Source organism: Rhinolophus ferrumequinum, chromosome 2 (genome assembly GCF_004115265.2).
Source record: "Rhinolophus ferrumequinum isolate MPI-CBG mRhiFer1 chromosome 2, mRhiFer1_v1.p, whole genome shotgun sequence".
NCBI classification, from domain to species: Eukaryota; Metazoa; Chordata; class Mammalia; order Chiroptera; family Rhinolophidae; genus Rhinolophus; species Rhinolophus ferrumequinum.
The window spans coordinates 67,617,334-67,634,915 of record NC_046285.1 but is presented as its reverse complement, the minus strand read 5'-3'; the positions used below and the strand labels follow the sequence as shown (position 1 = coordinate 67,634,915).

The window sequence follows — 17,582 nt, the reverse complement described above, 5'->3', positions numbered from 1 at the left end:
TCTGGTACTTTCTGACTAAAATAATGGTCTTAGGTCTGGTATAAGAAACCTAATGTGAGGATTGTCGCCCGGGTGTGAGGCATGGGTAGCGTCTGGGTCTCCTATGCACAGTGCTCCTGAGATACAATAATCGCCTACTAGTAAACTCTGATGAATTCATTCTAGCAAAGGTACCCCTAGGCTGGCAGGGCTTTAAGGTTATGCGATGGTGCTGTCATCTGTCAGAGTTAGACATAGTACTGCTGATGGTGTTATATCCTCTGCCTGATTTCTCACTCTCAGCATTAAACTTGCTTGAAATGGTAATGTGTGATCCTATGCCATCCACATCTTTTTCTCCTCCTGCTTGCCAAGTCTGCATTTTTCAGCTTTTTCTCCCTCTGCCCTCCTGAAATTAAATGAATTACCTTTATAAAGTCTGAGTTTCCCCCACCTGATTTACAACTGCCCTGTAGCTCTGGTCATAGAGAGGACAGTAAACTTTTGCCTGCTGTCTACTGAATGATGCTAAACATATGCAAATTAACTCCAATTGTTTCCATGCTTATGGGTTTACTTTTTTTGAAATGTCTGATTTTTTTTTTTAAGGGAAGTTACTAAACTGTTTCATCTACAGAAGATTCTCTTTAAATATTTCATTAAAAATATTTGCAGCCTGAGAAAGTTAGCGTTGAATTGAAAACCAGTTTGGTTTTCAGTTAATTTTTTTAATGCCTGGCAGCTGGAATACAACGCTGAAATGCTGACACTGTATTATTTAAAATAGCATTGCCTGTGAGGCTAGGGGAAGCTATTTAAGACAAACTTCAAAAAAACTGCTGAAATAATAGCTGAAGTTATGTTATGTCAGCCAATTCCTCAGCATGGAACAGCATTGTGAAGCCAGAGTTGTTATCCTTCATTGAGACATAAAATCTATATCTTGATCCTGTGGTATAGGAATTGTACCCAGGGGCAGTGTGCTTTCATCCAGTGTGTTGACCGAAGGTCAGTTTGGATGGTTCTGCTTTACCTTTTCAATATGCTCACAGTTACATTTTGATATAATCAGAGTACAGTTTTTGGAAGGGCTCTGTGGTTCTCATTCTATATATATAGTTTGCATTTCAGGAAGACACAGATTGAGCTATTGGAATGACCAAACATGTTAAAGAAGTGCCAAAGTGGCAAAGGGATCTATGGAGTCTTTTTATCTCATAAATTATTTTGAAGTCACAATTTCCCTTAAATTAAAAGGTAATTTTAATTTAATTGATTATTCAGCAGGCTACTTGCTCTGTCTACACAAACTGAGAAATCTGTTCCTCATTTCCTTAGTTGCCTGTGGGAACATGGTGGGGGAGGGGAATCTTCAGACCAGGAGTGAAGGTGGTCAGGGGGTGTGGAGGCCAACAATGTAACAATTAAGTTAAAAATCCCTGCCTGTCATGCCATTGGCTATGGTTATGTCTCCCAAGATAGCAAAGCTTTTCACGTGTAAAATGGAATAACAATACTTATTTTACCCATCTGACAGGGTTGTGTCATGATCCATTATGATATCTGTAAGAGGTATATCCTTATGTAAGCGTCTACTGTGTCTTAAATGAGGTATCCCATATTTAGCATATTTTGTTAGCAATTTGATATGTGCCTAGGAAATACACACACAATCCATGTAAACAAGAATGGCCCTCAAAGATTTAATAAAGAAATGGATTTTTGTTTTCTGTTTTCCCCACTGTAGTGCAGGGGATCCTGCCCACTTCGCCATGTGTCATGCGGGGCAGCCTGCAGGGTCTCTGCTCCCGCTCCCCACATAAGAACGCAGGACATGGTGAGGCCAAAAAGGAACACCCACGGAGCCATAGGTAGGGGAGTCACACCACTATACTCTCGCTGGCGGCTGGGTTGGAGACACAGGAACCAGGAGCAACACAATTCTCAACCCTCACTGCACCGCTTGCAGGCTCAGCCCCCATCTTCTTGCTAGCCCCCATTCTTTGCTAGTGTAGCCACAGCAGTTATATTAGTGCCCAATGGCTCACTGGTTACAGCTGACGGCCAACTAGCCACAGCTGATGGCCATTTGATCACAGTCGATGGCCATTTACTACCTGAGCCAGCACCTTTCTATGTGAGGCCGAGAGCCTGGAAACTGCTTTTTGGGGCTCTGTCCCAACACTCCACCCCTATAGGGTCTCGCCTCACAATCTACGTGACAAGCGTCTTCTGCGAGGGGCCCTGTGCGAGGAGCCTGGAGGTGAAAGCTATTTCCTGGACACAGCCAAGCTCTCTGGTCACAGCCAGGGTTTTTCAGGGCATCGCCAGTACTTCTGGGCACAGCCAGACTTCCTGGGCTTCTTAGGGTACCACTAGTCTCCCCGGGCACAGCCAGGGCTCTCAGGGCACTGCCACTCTCTCTGGGCACAGCCAGACTTCCTGGACTCAGCCAGGGCTCTCAGGGCACTGTCACTCTCTCTGGGCACAGCCAGACTTCCTGGGCTCAGCCAGGGCTCTCAGGGCACTGCCACTCTCTCTGGGCTTCTCAGGGTACCGTGCTGGAACAACAGCGGCTCACAGTCAAGGTGCTTACATATTCTCGATGGCGGCCGGTCAAGACACAAAAACAAACATCCACCGGTTCCACTACATGGTGGTATGTTCCCAAACAGTCAAGCTGTCCATTAAATTAGGGATGGAAGACAATTCCCCATAGTCCATAGTCATTCGCCAGGGCTGTCCTGGGGGTGAGGGATGACCTTGACCTCACCCTCAGCTCCCACGGAGGACTCAGCAAGCCATTCCTCCTGGGACTACAAGTCCTGCATCCGGGCTGCCTCAGCAAGCACTTCCCAGCCCACAGGGCCGCAAGGACCTTCGCTTTCTCTGGCCTCTGCTGGTTGGGGAACCGTCCACGTCTTCCCACCCCTCCATGGGGTTCCAGCTCTCAGGCAGCTGCTCCTTCTGGTCTTCCTGAGACTGAGTGTTCATACGTACAAAGTGCTCCACCGCCCTTCGGAGAGCTTTGGCCTGACACCGTACCCTGCTCGCTGTGCCATGTGTCGTGCAGGGGATCCTGCCGACTTCGCCATGTGTCATGCGGGGTGTCAGGCGGGGTCTCTGGTCCCACTCCCCACATAAGAACGCAGGACATGGTGAGGCCAAAAAGGAACACCCACGGAGCCATAGGTAGGGGAGTCACACCACTATACTCTCGCTGGCGGCTGGGTTGGAGACACAGGAACCAGGAGCAACACAATTCTCAACCCTCACTGTGCCGCTTGCAGACTCAGCCACCATCTTCTTGCTAGCTCCCCCCTTTTTCCTCTGCTAGCCTAGCCACGGCAGTTATATTCATGGCTAATGGCTCACTGGTTACAGCTGACGGCCAACTAGCCACAGCTGATGGCCATTTGATCGCAGTCGATGGCCATTTACTACCTGAGCCAGCACCTTTCTATGTGAGGCCGAGAGCCTGGAAACTGCTTTTTGGGGCTCTTTCCCCACACCCACCACCTCTTGCCTCTCTGTTCTCTTTCAGTATCCTCTTCATTACTTGGGGAGCCTACTTCAGTGACCTTTACCCCAGCAGGGCATCATGCTATTGTATCCATTCCTAAATCTTCTAGAAGAGAATCTATTCTTCCCTCGTAAACTAAAGAGGTGGTTACTTTCATCTGTTCCCTACTCAATGGTGTATACATTTTTGATGGTCCTAAATTGACCTTCTTAGATTAAATGGCTGTGGCTAATTCAACTCTAAATACCCTATTTCTCTACTCTTGGGCATTTTGTAAAATGTTAACATTTCTGAAACTGAGAAGTATCTGTTATATGGTTTGTTTCTTTCCTACCATCCAACAAATGCTGCTTTTAAATTTATGCTACACCTATGATCAAGGGAGTCTTGGAATTGGGAACATAGAACATAAAGTTCAGAGGATATTTTAAAAAGGTAATGTTGATTTTTGTCAAGTGATTCAGTCACATATTTAAATTCCAAAAGTAATGAACAAGTAGACAATGAAATGTCTTCCTTCTAAGCCTGTTCTTCCCACTAGGCAAATATCATTTGCATATATTATAGCCCATATCCTTTTATCTTTTTTTAAACACAAATAACACCTTATACAATCTTTCTACACGTTATTTTTTTCATGTAAAATGTATCTTAGAAATTGTTTATTATCAGTGCATAAAAATTATCATTCTTTTTAAAGACTGAATGTTCCATTTTATGGATATACTATAATTTATTTAACCTTCATAGAATGGGTAGCGTTTTGTTTGTTTGTTTGTTTGTTTGTTTTCCCCTCAGCTATATATGAGGCACCAGAATTACCCCATCCACAAAGCGGTCTATAATAAAACTGGCCAAAGATTTTGTAAATACAAAAAGACATTTCTATGTATTTTATGTATACAAGTGATTTAAAATTTTTTTTTTCTGTGAAATGCCCGTTCATATTCATTGACTGTTTTTTACTGGCTTGTTGGTCTTTTACATATTAGAGAAACTAGCCATTTGTCTGTGAAATAAGTTATAACTATTTTCCCAGGTTTTTAATTATCCTTGTTAATTGTAATTTTTGTCATCCAGAAAAGTTATAATATTATGTAGTTGGACTAATTAATCTTTTTTGTCTTTTGGATTTGTTATCATACTCAAAACTGTCTTTCCGATTTTAAGATTATTGAAATTACCTTCCATTGTTTCCTCTATATTTTTATGATTTAGATTTTTGCTTTTAAAAGATGGATTCTTTGGAATTTATTGTGGTATAGGATACTATCAGGAGGATACTATTTTATTATATTAGTGGAGATTTTTATTTAAACCCCATTGTTTGGTTGAAATGTTAATATTTTTAAAGGTTTAAAATAAGGCATCTATTTTTATTGTTACACAAAGTTTTACATGAAGAGAAATTAAAAAGAAATAGGTCCTCTGCCATCATGTGCCTATTGTTCAGAACCTTAAATTGGTCAGGAAGAGGAAGGATAAATGAAGTAGAGTTGTTATTGTTGTTGGTGGTGGTGGTGATGAGGGTGGTCGTGGGTGATATCAGAAGTTAGAACAAAAACAAGGGCAAATGTCTTCATTCCTCTCCATGTTTACCCTCAGAGAGTGATCTCTAAAGCATTCATTAGTGTATAAATACAGTTTAACTTGAAGTGTTTCAATTATGAAGTAATATATCTCTACATTCTAGAACAAGACTGAAGTTTTAAAAATTAAAGAATGAGAACAGAATTAGGGTATGTTTTTCAATTTGGCAATTCTATTTGCATATACTAGAGGAATAACAATTCTATACTATTTAAAGCTGAACATACTTGGTGTCGTGCAGGGGATCCTGCCGACTTCGCCAAGTGTCATGCGGGGCGCCCAGCAGGGTCTCTGGTCCCACTCCCCACATAAGAACGCAGGACATGGTAAGGCCAAAAAGGAACACCCACGGAGCCATAGGTAGGGGAGTCATACCACTATACTCTCACTGGCGGCTGTGTTGGAGACACAGGAACCAGGAGCAACACAATTCTCAACCCTCACTGTGCCGCTTGCAGGCTCAGCCACCATCTTCTTGCTAGCTCCCCCCTTTTTTTTCTGCTAGCCTAGCCACGGCAGTTATATTAGTGCCCAATGGCTCACTGGTTACAGCTGACGGCCAACTAGCCACAGCTGATGGCCATTTGATCACAGTCGATGGCCATTTACTACCTGAGCCAGCACCTTTCTATGTGAGGCCGAGAGCCTGGAAACTGCTTTTTGGGGCTCTGAACCCACACTCCACCCCTACAGGGTCTCGCCTCACAATCTACTCAACAAGCTTCTTCCGCGAGGGGCCCTGTGCGAGGAGCCTGGAGGTGAATGCTATTTCCTGGACACAGCCAAGCTCTCCGGTCACAGCCAGGGTTTCTCAGGGCACCACCAGTACTTCTGGGCACAGCCAGACTTCCTGGACTTCTTAGGGTACCACTAGTCTACCGGGCACACGAGGGCCTCTCAGGGCACTGCCACTCTCTCTGGACACAGCCAGACTTCCTGGACTCAGCCAGGGCTCTCCGGGCACTGCCACTCTCTCTGGGCTTCTCAGGGTACCGTGCTGGAACAACAGCGGCTCACAGTCAAGGTGCTTACATATTCTCAATGGCGGCCGGTCAAGACACAAAAGCAAACATCCACCAGTTCCTCTACATGGTGGTATGTTCCCAAACAGTCAAGTGGCCCATTAAATTAGGGATGGAAGGCAATTCCCCATAGTCCATAGTCATTCTCCAGGGCTGTCCTGGGGGTGAGGGATGACCTTGACCTCACCCTCAGCTTCCACGGAGGACTCAGCAAGCATTTCCTCCTGGGACTACAAGTCCTGCATCCGGGCTGCCTCAGCAAGCACTTTCCAGCTCACAGGGCCGCAAGGACCTTCGCTTTGTTCGGTCTCTGCTGGTTGGGGAACCGTCCACCTCTTCCCACCCCTCCACGGGGATCCGGCTCTCAGGCAGCTGCTCCTCCTGGTCTTCCTGCAACTGCGTGTTCATACGTACAAAGTGCTCCACCGCCCTTCGGAGAGCTTTGGCCGGCACCGTACCCTGCTCGCTGTGCCATGTGTCGTGCAGGGGATCCTGCCGACTTCACCAAGTGTCGTGCGGGGCGCCCGGCAGGGTCTCTGGTCCCACTCCCCACATAAGAACGCAGGACATGGTGAGGCCAAAAAGGAACACCCACGGAGCCATAGGTAGGGGAGTCACACCACTATACTCTCACTGGCAGCTGGGTTGGAGACACAGGAACCAGGAGCAACACAATTCTCAACCCTCACTGTGCCGCTTGCAGGCTCAGCCACCATCTTCTTGCTAGCTCCCCCTTTTTTCTTTTTGCTACTAGCCTAGCCACGGCAGTTATATTTATGGCTAATGGCTCACTGGTTACAGCTGACGGCCAACTAGCCACAGCTGCTGGCCATTTGATCACAGTCGATGGCCATTTACTACCTGAGCCAGCACCTTTCTATGTGAGGCCGAGAGCCTGGAAACTGCTTTTTGGGGCTCTGTCCCCACACTTGGTAAACACTTTGTAAGTACGTTACTAAACCTTTGCAGAAACTTTGAGATATTTCAGATTTTAAAAATCTCATTTTAAAATAAGATAAAAGCTGGCTTTCTCCCCTACTCAAGTTAATCTTTCATAAAGACATTCCAAGATATACAGTGATTTTTCTTTAAATTTTTACTATTTTGAAAGTATATTTTATGTATAAGAAATTCATTATCAGATGCTAGTGTTAAGGATAAGTTAAAAATATTCTAGATTAAATATTAAAGAAACTATAGTAGTCTCCCCTTATCTGCGGAGGATACATTCCAAGACAGGGCCCTAGTGGATGCCTGGTACCACGGATAAGTACCGAACCCTATATATACTATGTAGTTTCCTATACAAACGAGGTCGAACAATTACTTTTGCAAACTTCCCACCATGTATTTACACGATGGGAAGTTCGCAAACTTAATTTTCTGACCTCGTACATAACTTTTCACTGAAAGGAAGCACTTTATGGCTTCTCTTTGGCATATATGAATTTCCACAATCGCTATCCTTATTCTTTGGGGCCATTCTTAAGTAAAATAAGGGTTACTTGAACATAAGCACTGTGATATGGCAACACTCGATCTAGTAACCAGGCCAGCTACTGAGTGACTGACTAATAATGACTGGTTGCCGATATACACTTGGTATATATGCTCTGCAAAGGGATGATTCACGTCCTGGCAGGATGGGCTGGAGCGGCATGAGATGTCATCATGCTACTCAGAATGGCATGCAATTTAAAACTTATGAATTGTTTATTTCTGGAATTTTCCATTTCATATTTTCAGACCACAGTTTACCACTGGTAAATTAAACAGAAGAAAGCAGAACCACTGATAAGGGGGACTACAGTAAAAAACTTATTTCTTCTCAAATGTTATTAGAGGAGGTCTGCAATGTATTATTACCTATTGGGAATTGGACAACGACTTGGCATACTGGCATAAAAACATAGCTAAATAAATGAAGAACACATAACAGACACAGAGACTAAATAAACTTTGAACTGCCACAGACATGCAGTTTGTTACAACCATATCCAGTGATCTAACATGATTAAATTAAAAAAAAAATAGAATCCTAGAAAGAACAAATTTAAGGTTAAGTTGTTCAATTGCACTAATGTGCTCTGTGTGCTGGATATATCAGCATGGCAGAAAGAAAAGAGCATTGCAGTTAGAGTGAAAATATCTGGAATAAAATGCTAATCCTGTTGATTCGGGCCTCAGTTTCCTGATTTGTAAAATGTAGCTGTTTTGATGGGAGAGATTCCCCCCTCTGGACCACTTTGGCTGTTGATAAATCCTTAATTTATCAATTTTATTAATTAATTTTATCAATTTTATTAATTTAAAACATTTATAATGTTTTAAAATGCTTAATTAAAATACACAGGGTTAAAAAGGAAACCAATGATAACAGTTTGAGATTATCTAAGTATTAAAACACACACCTTTTTATTTTAGTAATAAGTAAGCTTTTTAAAATTAACACATTAAGCAAGAAAATTCAGCAGTGTTTCAAAACTGCCACGTTTTCAAATTAGTGACAAGTTTATTCACTGCAACTGAAATATGACATGAAAATGCCTGATTTTATTTGGTTACAAAGTCACAGGCACAGCTAATATTACTGGATTTGTGGCCTACTTCATATTTGAATAAAATATTAACTTCTGATTAGAAGCAAGTAAAAATGAAGGTTTTTTTCCCCCACCATGTTCATAGATCTTTCTTTTTCTTTCTTTCTTTCTTTCTTTCTTTCTTTCTTTCTTTCTTTCTTTCTTTCTTTCTTTCTTTCTTTCTTTCTTTCTTTCTTTCTTCTTCCTTCCTTCCTTCCTTCCTTCCTTCCTTCCTTCCTTCCTTCCTTCCTTCCTTCCTTCCTTCCTTCCTTCCTTCCTTCCTTCCTTCCTTCCTTCCTTCCTTCCTTCCTTCCTTTCTTTCTTTCTTTCTTTCTTTCTTTCTTTCTTTCCTTCTTTCTTTCCTTCCTTCCTTCCTTCCTTCCTTCCTTCCTTCCTTCCTTCCTTCCTTCCTTCCTTTCTTCCTTCCTTCTTTTGTTGTTGTTGTTGTTGTTCCCTGTGGGCCTCAGAAAAAGAAACCTTGGGTATTAGGATTTTTAGGTTCTGTACAGTTTCAACATGTAATTAAATTTCTCCATGATTCCTCAACTGTTCACATTGCCTGAGATCATGTTTATAAGTTCTAAAGGAAAAATGTTGTTACAAAATTATCTCAAATTACCTCCTATTAAATAAACAAACAAAAAACAGCTCCTCTTTACCATTACTTAAAAATTAAAGTTTAATTTTTCACCAGTTCTGAGGAAAATTTCTTAAACAACAAAGTGGTCTACCATCAATGAGTGTCTGTATTAGTCACAGTTCTTCAGGGAAACAGAACCAATAAAGTACATAAAAGAGATTTATTATGAGGAATTGGCTTAGGCAGTTAAGGAGGCTGAGAAGTCCCAAGATGTGCAGCCAGCAAGCTGGAGACCCAGGAGAGTTGATGGTGTAAGTTCACTCTAAAAACTGGCTGACTTGCGACCCAAGAACTGATGTTTCAGTTGAGTCCAAAGCAAAGGAAAGACCTGTATCCCAGCTGAAGGCCATCAGGCAGGAGGAGTTTCCCCTTACTCTTTGGTCTGCCATTTTGTTCTGTTCAGGCCCTAAACTGATTGAATCAAAGCTCACCCACATTAATTTAGTTAGTCTGCCAAATCAAATGTTAATCTTACCCAAAAAACTCCCTCACTGAGACACCCAAAAAAAAGTTTGACCAAATATCTGGGTACTTATGCTGGCTCAGTCAACGCATAAAATTAACGATCTGGATGCCTATAATGAGAAATAATTTTTCAAATAACATAGGTATCATTATCACAATTGGAACATTACTGTACTGTGGAAACCAGGAAAATGGGGGAGATAAATTGTTTCTAAACAACTGAAGTTACAAGAATACTTCTGAAGTGAAAAGAAAAAAAAAAAAACATTTAATTTACTTTAATGTGTAGAATGTGGTACTTCTATTTTTGAATGTTATACTTTTTCTACTGTTTGAATAGGTACTCAATCTACATTTCTTATGTATATTATGTGAATACTTACGTGTACAGGAAAAAGCAGAGTATGGGAGAAATAAAATGTTTGAAATGTTAAATAGATTTTTAAATACCTTAGAAACTTGTCAATGTGTCTTGGTATCTCTACTCAACTAATGCCAATTTGACTTATTTATTTATTTATTTATTTATTGAGTTTTATATTTCACTTACATGATAAATTCTTATAAGGTGTTGCCTTTTAGCTTAAAAGTATAATTACAAAGAGCATACAGCTTTAGGACTGAGATGATTTCATTTCATATCTTCAACAGACTGTCATAGGAAATTAAACAAGTGACATAACTACAATCTTTGCCTGAATTTGCTTACTTTGTGAACCGAAATAAAAATGCTTGTTATCAGACATTAAGTATGAAATATTTTGAATTCATTGGATGGAATACTTACTTTGAATGTACTCAGCCTTGTAAATAGATTTTAAAAATTAATTGACCTGTACAAATTTGTTACCAACCTTCCCTCTCCCGTGGTGTCTAACTTCTAGTAAAAGGAAGGGAATTGAAATTTCTTTCTCCTTCCCTTTTAAATACTAATGCTTACAGGGGTTGAGTAGATCAGTATCTATTACCTGATATGTATCCATTATACTGCACTGAAGTGCCGTGTGGGAAAACAATTCACATTAGGATAGAATATAGATTTAGGATCACTTAAAGTCTGTGAATTTATCCTAGATTTTAAAGTAATGAATAATAAAAAAAGATTTAGTGGATAGGGTTTCTGTGCCAAGAATGTTCTCCTCTTAAGAGAAATCCCTAGATAAAATGAATTGGGGGGAAAAAATCCAGTCTTCAAACTGGGTTCTTTTTATCCTGACTGTTTTATTCTGAAACTAGTTAAAAACAAAAACACAAAAGAACAAAATAACATAGGCTTGAGTGTCACATGTTTCCTCCTATCATGACTGGTTAAAGCAAGAGAATAGGCAGTAGAGACTGAGGTGGCAAGAGGATGAGAGAGAGAGAGAGAGAGAGAGAGAGAGAGAGAGAGAGAGAGAGAGAGAAAAGTGGGCTGGTGAGATAAGTGCTCTGTGCTCTGCAGGACTTTACAGGGAAACTCTGGGCTCAGTGGGTAAGGAACAGGCCTCAGGAAAGCTCCTTAGGGAACCCTGGGTTGTCCCAGAAACCTCCAATCTTGGATTGATTTTCTTGAAGCCTTTAGCCTTCCTCTGGGCTTAACTCTGACACAGGGTCGATGGCCAAGTGCTCCCAAGTATAGGTCCAGCTATCCCTTGGGCCACAAACCCTATCGTTCTGTACTCTATCCTCTCTCCATTAATAGTAGTCCATATGTAGCACCACAGATGTGATTGAATAGCATTTAACCTTCAAAATATAATTTGAAAACATATCTAGATTATGCTCGCTCTGTTGCTATATTAGTTGGTTTAGAAAAGCAGTTTAAATATAAACAAGGTGGCAATACAAACCTTTAGGAAAAACCTTTAGGAAAAAACCTTTTTAGGAAAAAGTTTTCAAAAAGTAAAGTGAGCCAGAGTAGGGAATGCAGAAGTATTTCAGGGAATGTAATCCTGAAGGTTGGATATTGTCCTTTTGCTTTGCTTGAAAAATACAAAACATGGAAGTAATGATGTAGGAATCATTACTTAATGTGTAAGAAATCGTGGGGATGGAATACAATCAAATATCTAGCCATGGAAAGAACAGAGAAACTAGAAGCAAATTTGTACTGGCTTCAAAAAGAATGCCCTGGACAATAAACATCTGAGGCTAAACAAGAACTGGGCTTTAACTATGAAAGCAAAGGAAGAATGCAAGGATTGGTTGTAGTGGGGTCATGTGTGCCTTCTTAGGAGCTTGCATATGTGGGAAGCTAACACTTTGTCAGGGGGATGCTATTATTTAACAGTAATGGATGAATGAAAATAATATCAAATGTATTTATTTATATATATTGCATTTATGTGTTATTTTTAAAAATGTAGTTCTTGCAGAGAAACATATTGTGAATTTTAGAATGGTCAATTTTTGATCCATGCCATTGTTCTATTGAGGGGAAAAAAATATCAATCTAAGGAGTGTGGGTGATATTTGAAGTGGATATTTAGAATTATGTATGCAAAATGAAATTAAAGTTAAAACTGTATTTTTTTCTGAGATGGATCAGGATACATATGATGTCTCAACAACTTATAGATGTTGCTGCAGTAAAGGAAAAGTAAATCACTTAAATGATTTTTAATGTCATTGGCTAGGCATCTGGGGAAAGAAAAGACTAGATTTTGTGAAATCATTATTAGCATAAAAGAGTGCAACAGTTTAGGTTTCACAAATTCAAATGTGAAACCCTTCTATCAATTTGAATGAGTAAAGCAGCTGAGTGTGAGAAACCAGTGATGGGACATTGGTCAATGTCGTGCCTGCTCAAGACATACATTTTCAGTTAAAAAAGAAAAAAAATATATATATATATACATGTATATATGTATATATGTATATACATATACATACATATACATATACATATATACATACATATACATATATATGTGTGTGTGTATACACACACACACACATATGTGTGTGTATATTCTGGCTAAACAAATAGCTTCACAATTTCCAGTTTTTAACACCTGAGTCTCTCAAAAACACTGGGAATTTTTATATGATATAAAGTAGTTTCTATGCTATTCATGATCTAGAACTTTAAGATAGATCTTCTTTGGGAATATTCAGTACCTTCCCTAAACTGTCCCATGTATAAAACCTTCCGGAATCTTCACCCCAGGAGGATGTAAGAAGTGAAAGAGGATTAATTCTCTTTTCAGAAAATTGGCCTTTCAAAAGAAGCAGAGTGGTAGGAGTCACCATAGGTAGCATCAGGTTGCTGCTGATTAGACTGTGTGGTGGAGTACTCTTTTTACTTTCTGTGTCCAAAGAGCTTAATTACCCAAGATATTTGTAAATAAAATTAGGCTGAAACCTGGCCTTGTTTATATACACTCACAAGACTCTCCAATTTAATTGATTTTAACGTTGTTGCAAAGATCTTTGTATTAGGTCCTCAAAGAAAATTGGATAGGTATCAAAACAACATTATCTGTTTAAAAACTCTAACACTGTAGTCAGAAAAAAAGTCAGAATACTTTGCTTTCTGAATATTAAACGGCTTATTTCCAAATCCTTAATAGATTTTTTTAAAAAGTATTTTTGAAGTTGTGTCATGCTAAAGAAGCATGGGGTGAGCTGAGGGGGTGGAAGAATTTATTGATTTTTGATTCAGTGGCAAATGTGTATTGAGTACATACATTCTGCTGTTAGGTGTGAGATTCTCATGCTATCGTCTTATTTCCCTCACGATTGCTGCTGAGGGGATTTATAATCTTCCATGTTTCATACTCGAGGCAATAGCATCTCAGAAAGATTCTAGGTTTGGGGAAATTTTAGTAGAGAAGACATTTTGAATCAATGTTAATTTTAGAAATTCTTAATTTACTTGCTTTTTGAGTATGTTTTTATTTTTGTAAATCTACTGTTGTTTGTTCCATGTGCTAGACAGCTCTTAGTTTAAGAAATAATAGTCTATCTCCTTATATTTCCCAGAGGTTGGACTTTGGTCTGTGGTTCTTAAATGGCCCACAGTAGATGTTGACATATGTTCTTAACAGGTGGGAATATGCTTTTAAGAAGAAATGAAGAAAATTCTTTCTGTGCTTTTCGTAAAACATTTTAGAACAATGGAATTATGTCCTCCCAAGACATCCTTTAAATTTATGGGGGGAAAAAACAAAAACGAAAAAACTAAACATCTTTAGGGACTCACATTCTTTAACAATAGTTCAAATTAAACAGTTTATAATAATTCTGTGATAAAAATGCTTTTGAAACGACAACAACAAGCAAAGCTTGATTTAGGTCAGTGCTTGTCACACTTCAGTTAGCATCAGAATCCAGAATCATAAAGGTGGGTTACAACACAGATTCCTGGGCTCCATTCCTGAAGGTTTCCATTCTGGAAGACATGGGTGGATCCTGAGCATTTGTATTTTGAATAAGTTCCTAGGTAACAATGATCCTGCCGATCTATGGACCACATTTTGAATAGCCTTGCTTTAGGGATGAGCCGTGGAGCATAGTTTGTGCTAACAATTATTTATTTATTTGTTTGTTTAATTTTATTAGTTTCAGGTGTACAAAGCAACATAACAGTTAGACGTCTACATCCTTCATACAGTGCTAACAATTTAAATCATGTTTTTCAGAAAAATAATTTCAACTGTTCCAGAAGAGCTCAGTGCCCAGACACAAATGTCAGTTCTGTGCAGATACAAGGTGATGCCAATTATTTCATCAACCATCTTGGAGTTCCTGCTTTGCAGTTTGCTTATGAAGACATCAAGGCATTACAGGTGATTGTTTCTAAAAATGCAAAACCTTCACATCGGCACACAATATAGCAGACATGCAGAATTTGATTTTATCTAGGCTATTTGTCTTTCTTACCAAACAGGTCACTGGAAGCTGCTTTATTTAGAGTTATTCTTGTTGTTCAGAGGCTTTGAAAACATCAGCTCTTTTCAATACTGTTGAATTCAATTAAAAAAGATTTATACTGTCACTCACATTTTCACAGTGTGCTTTGCAACAAGAAATTTGCAGTAGTTGGATTGACATCAAAACGTAATTGCAATCTTCAGTATTCACAGAAACAGATGACATGTGCAACAGCTTCTCCTCTCCTTGCCCAAGGAAAAATGCATTTCGTGTGCTGTCTATTAATGTTTGTCTTGTGGATTAGCTACCCAAAGTTTGTCAATAGTTTTTCTTCCTAAAAAGATACTTTATTTGTGTGAAGATAAGAGGCTTTTTCCAAAGCATTATCACGGAGGCATGATTCACCTTAATTAAGTCTATGTTCATCCATCTATTGGACTTCAAGCATTTTAATCTTTCTCATATTGTGTCACAGGAAACTTTCTCTGTAGATAAATATTTTATGTTCTTTTACAAATTGTGCATGCCTTTCGGGGAGCTCCTTAAAAGCCTTTAGGGTGGCCTGCTTGATAATTATTACATTAACAAAATAGTGGCTGGAACATAAAGACTGCTTTGTTCTTAATCATAGATATTCCTGAAATGCTGTGTTTAAATTTTATGTTTATAAGCTGAGCTTCTGATATGCAAATCTTAATTTCTGATAGGTTTTAGCAATATTTAGTTTGATGTTTCTCTGCAGCTTCCCCCTCTTTCCCTTCTGCCCCCTTCCCCACCCCCGCACCCCTCATTTCTTCTGTAAATAACTAATAATCACTAAGGACTTAAATTCATAGAGGGAGAAATTCTGGGTGAATCTTACTGTGATGAGATAAATTCTTGGATAATATGAAGGTAATCATTATGATTTATCTGTTTTTTACATTTGGATTTTCATGTGCTATTGTTTGAAAATGAGGTACATGTGTAGAGGTATCTTTCCCTTTACACAAGTCCACTATATATGCACCAGAATGAAATCCATGTATTAAGAAATTAACTCATTTTTAATTTTCAGCTTGATCTTTCTTAATATCTCTTCATCATTCCCCCATCTCAGCCCATCCAGCTCCTGTCATGTTAACTCATTGAATGATAGCTTTTATTCAATACATGTCTGTTCATCTTGGTTGAGTTTTAAGCCAAGACTTTAAAGAGGAAGTATAGTATAGCCTTAAGAATGGAGCTAATAGTTGACTCCTGACTCTGATACTTACTAGAGAAATTCTTTAACCTCTTTCAGAATTATTTTAGAGAGGAGGAAACTTGGTGTACTTATGAAATCTACTTCATAGAGCGCATGAGACTGTGCATGTAAAGGGATTAGCTAACATTGAGCATATAACAAGGACTTTGTCAACTATAGCTATCATCACAATTATTGTCTGCTTAGTAGGTCCAACGTATTAGTGGGAGAATTTCTAAATATTTTAGACAGGAACACATTAGTGGAAGGGAGGAGCTTATTGATTGTTAAGGACAATAACCTTTAAGGCATATGAGGCGGCATTTGATTAGGATCAGTTGAAGGATATGAGGTGTCAATAGGAAGAAGGGCTGGAAACCAGTACCAGTGAAGTTCTAAGAAGGTACTCTCATCACTGTGAAACTCCGGAGGCTAGTCCATCTGCTAGAACCAGCTTACTCTAAAGAAGCTGGTCATTTTTTCCCCCAAATTATACCCAGACTATCTAACTTCCACCATCAAAATCATTTTCTACTATATGTATCTCCAGAAGAGTAATTAAAAGACAATCCCCTATGTTTTTCTAAGAAACAACTTTGTTTATATACCTATAGTACAGAATATTTTTTAAAATAAACTTGTCCCTTACAAAATATGAAAGGTTGATGTGAGATAGTTTTGTGTGCTGAACTCTTCAAAGAACAGGTAACATCTTTGTTTTCTGTGTTAATCTATAATAAATGTGTGTATATATTAATAGGAATTATAAACATTGAACAGTTTTATCCATGATGTGTAAAGATCAATCTTATATCAATTAGTAAAGTAGATAAAGAAATTAGAGCTTTTTCATGAATTTGAAATTAGATTTAAAATATAACACATATATTTATGTATTATATTATATATATTATACATATAATGTATAACATTATATGTGCCACCTATTGAGTACTTACTACATTATGTGTTTTTACTTCATCTCATTTAATACTTCCAATATCCCTCCCTATGAGTCAGCTATTATTAACACATTTTTTTTTCCTTTTTTTTTTTTTTTTTTTTTTGCTGTGAATGAAATGAAACATAAAATCTAGTAGCTTATCCAAGGTCATAAAAATAAAAAATTGCCAAGACAGTTTTGAACAGTAAGCTCGTATTTTCAAACTATTACACTAAAGGTTGCAAATTGGAAGCTGAAGGGCAAGATCCAGTCCACAAATACATTTTATTTACCTGTGCTTTATTGAAAAATTGGACTTCTAGAAACATTGGGTTCTTTTTCTCCATGGACATGATCAGCTAAATTGTGCATTACTCACTAGCTTGCCATGTTCTTTATTAAAGAATCTGCCATGCTGTTTTTCCTATAGTGCAGTTAAGAATAATATTTCTTCAAAACCTGTTTCTATCAAATATTGGTAAATGAATGATCAACTGAAAGCATCACATGTTTCACTAAACTTGTGTTAAAAATATTATGCGCTTTGCCCCTACTGACCCAGTTCATTATGTCTGTACTCATTTTGAGTAAAATAGTTAAAGTGGATAATTCTACAGTCCCTTTTACTTTAAAAATTATGTATGTGTTCTAAGTGAGCTATTTTTATGGTATTTTTTGAGCAATTACGTAGTTAAAATTTATTTAGGTGATTACAAAGCAAATCTTAGTATTTCTGCCATTGTTTAATCCAGAAAGATTGAT

At 38.7% G+C, this 17,582-nt stretch overlaps 1 protein-coding gene across 1 annotated transcript in view; it reads left to right on the top strand.

The window, feature by feature from the left end:
• NAALADL2 (N-acetylated alpha-linked acidic dipeptidase like 2) overlaps positions 1–17,582 on the top strand; it is an 890,763-nt gene that overhangs the window by 677,397 nt on the left and 195,784 nt on the right. The window contains exon 10 of the mRNA XM_033130693.1: positions 14,421–14,567. Within this exon, the coding sequence (XP_032986584.1) occupies positions 14,421–14,567 (147 nt within the window). The remainder of the gene's footprint in view (positions 1–14,420; positions 14,568–17,582) is intronic.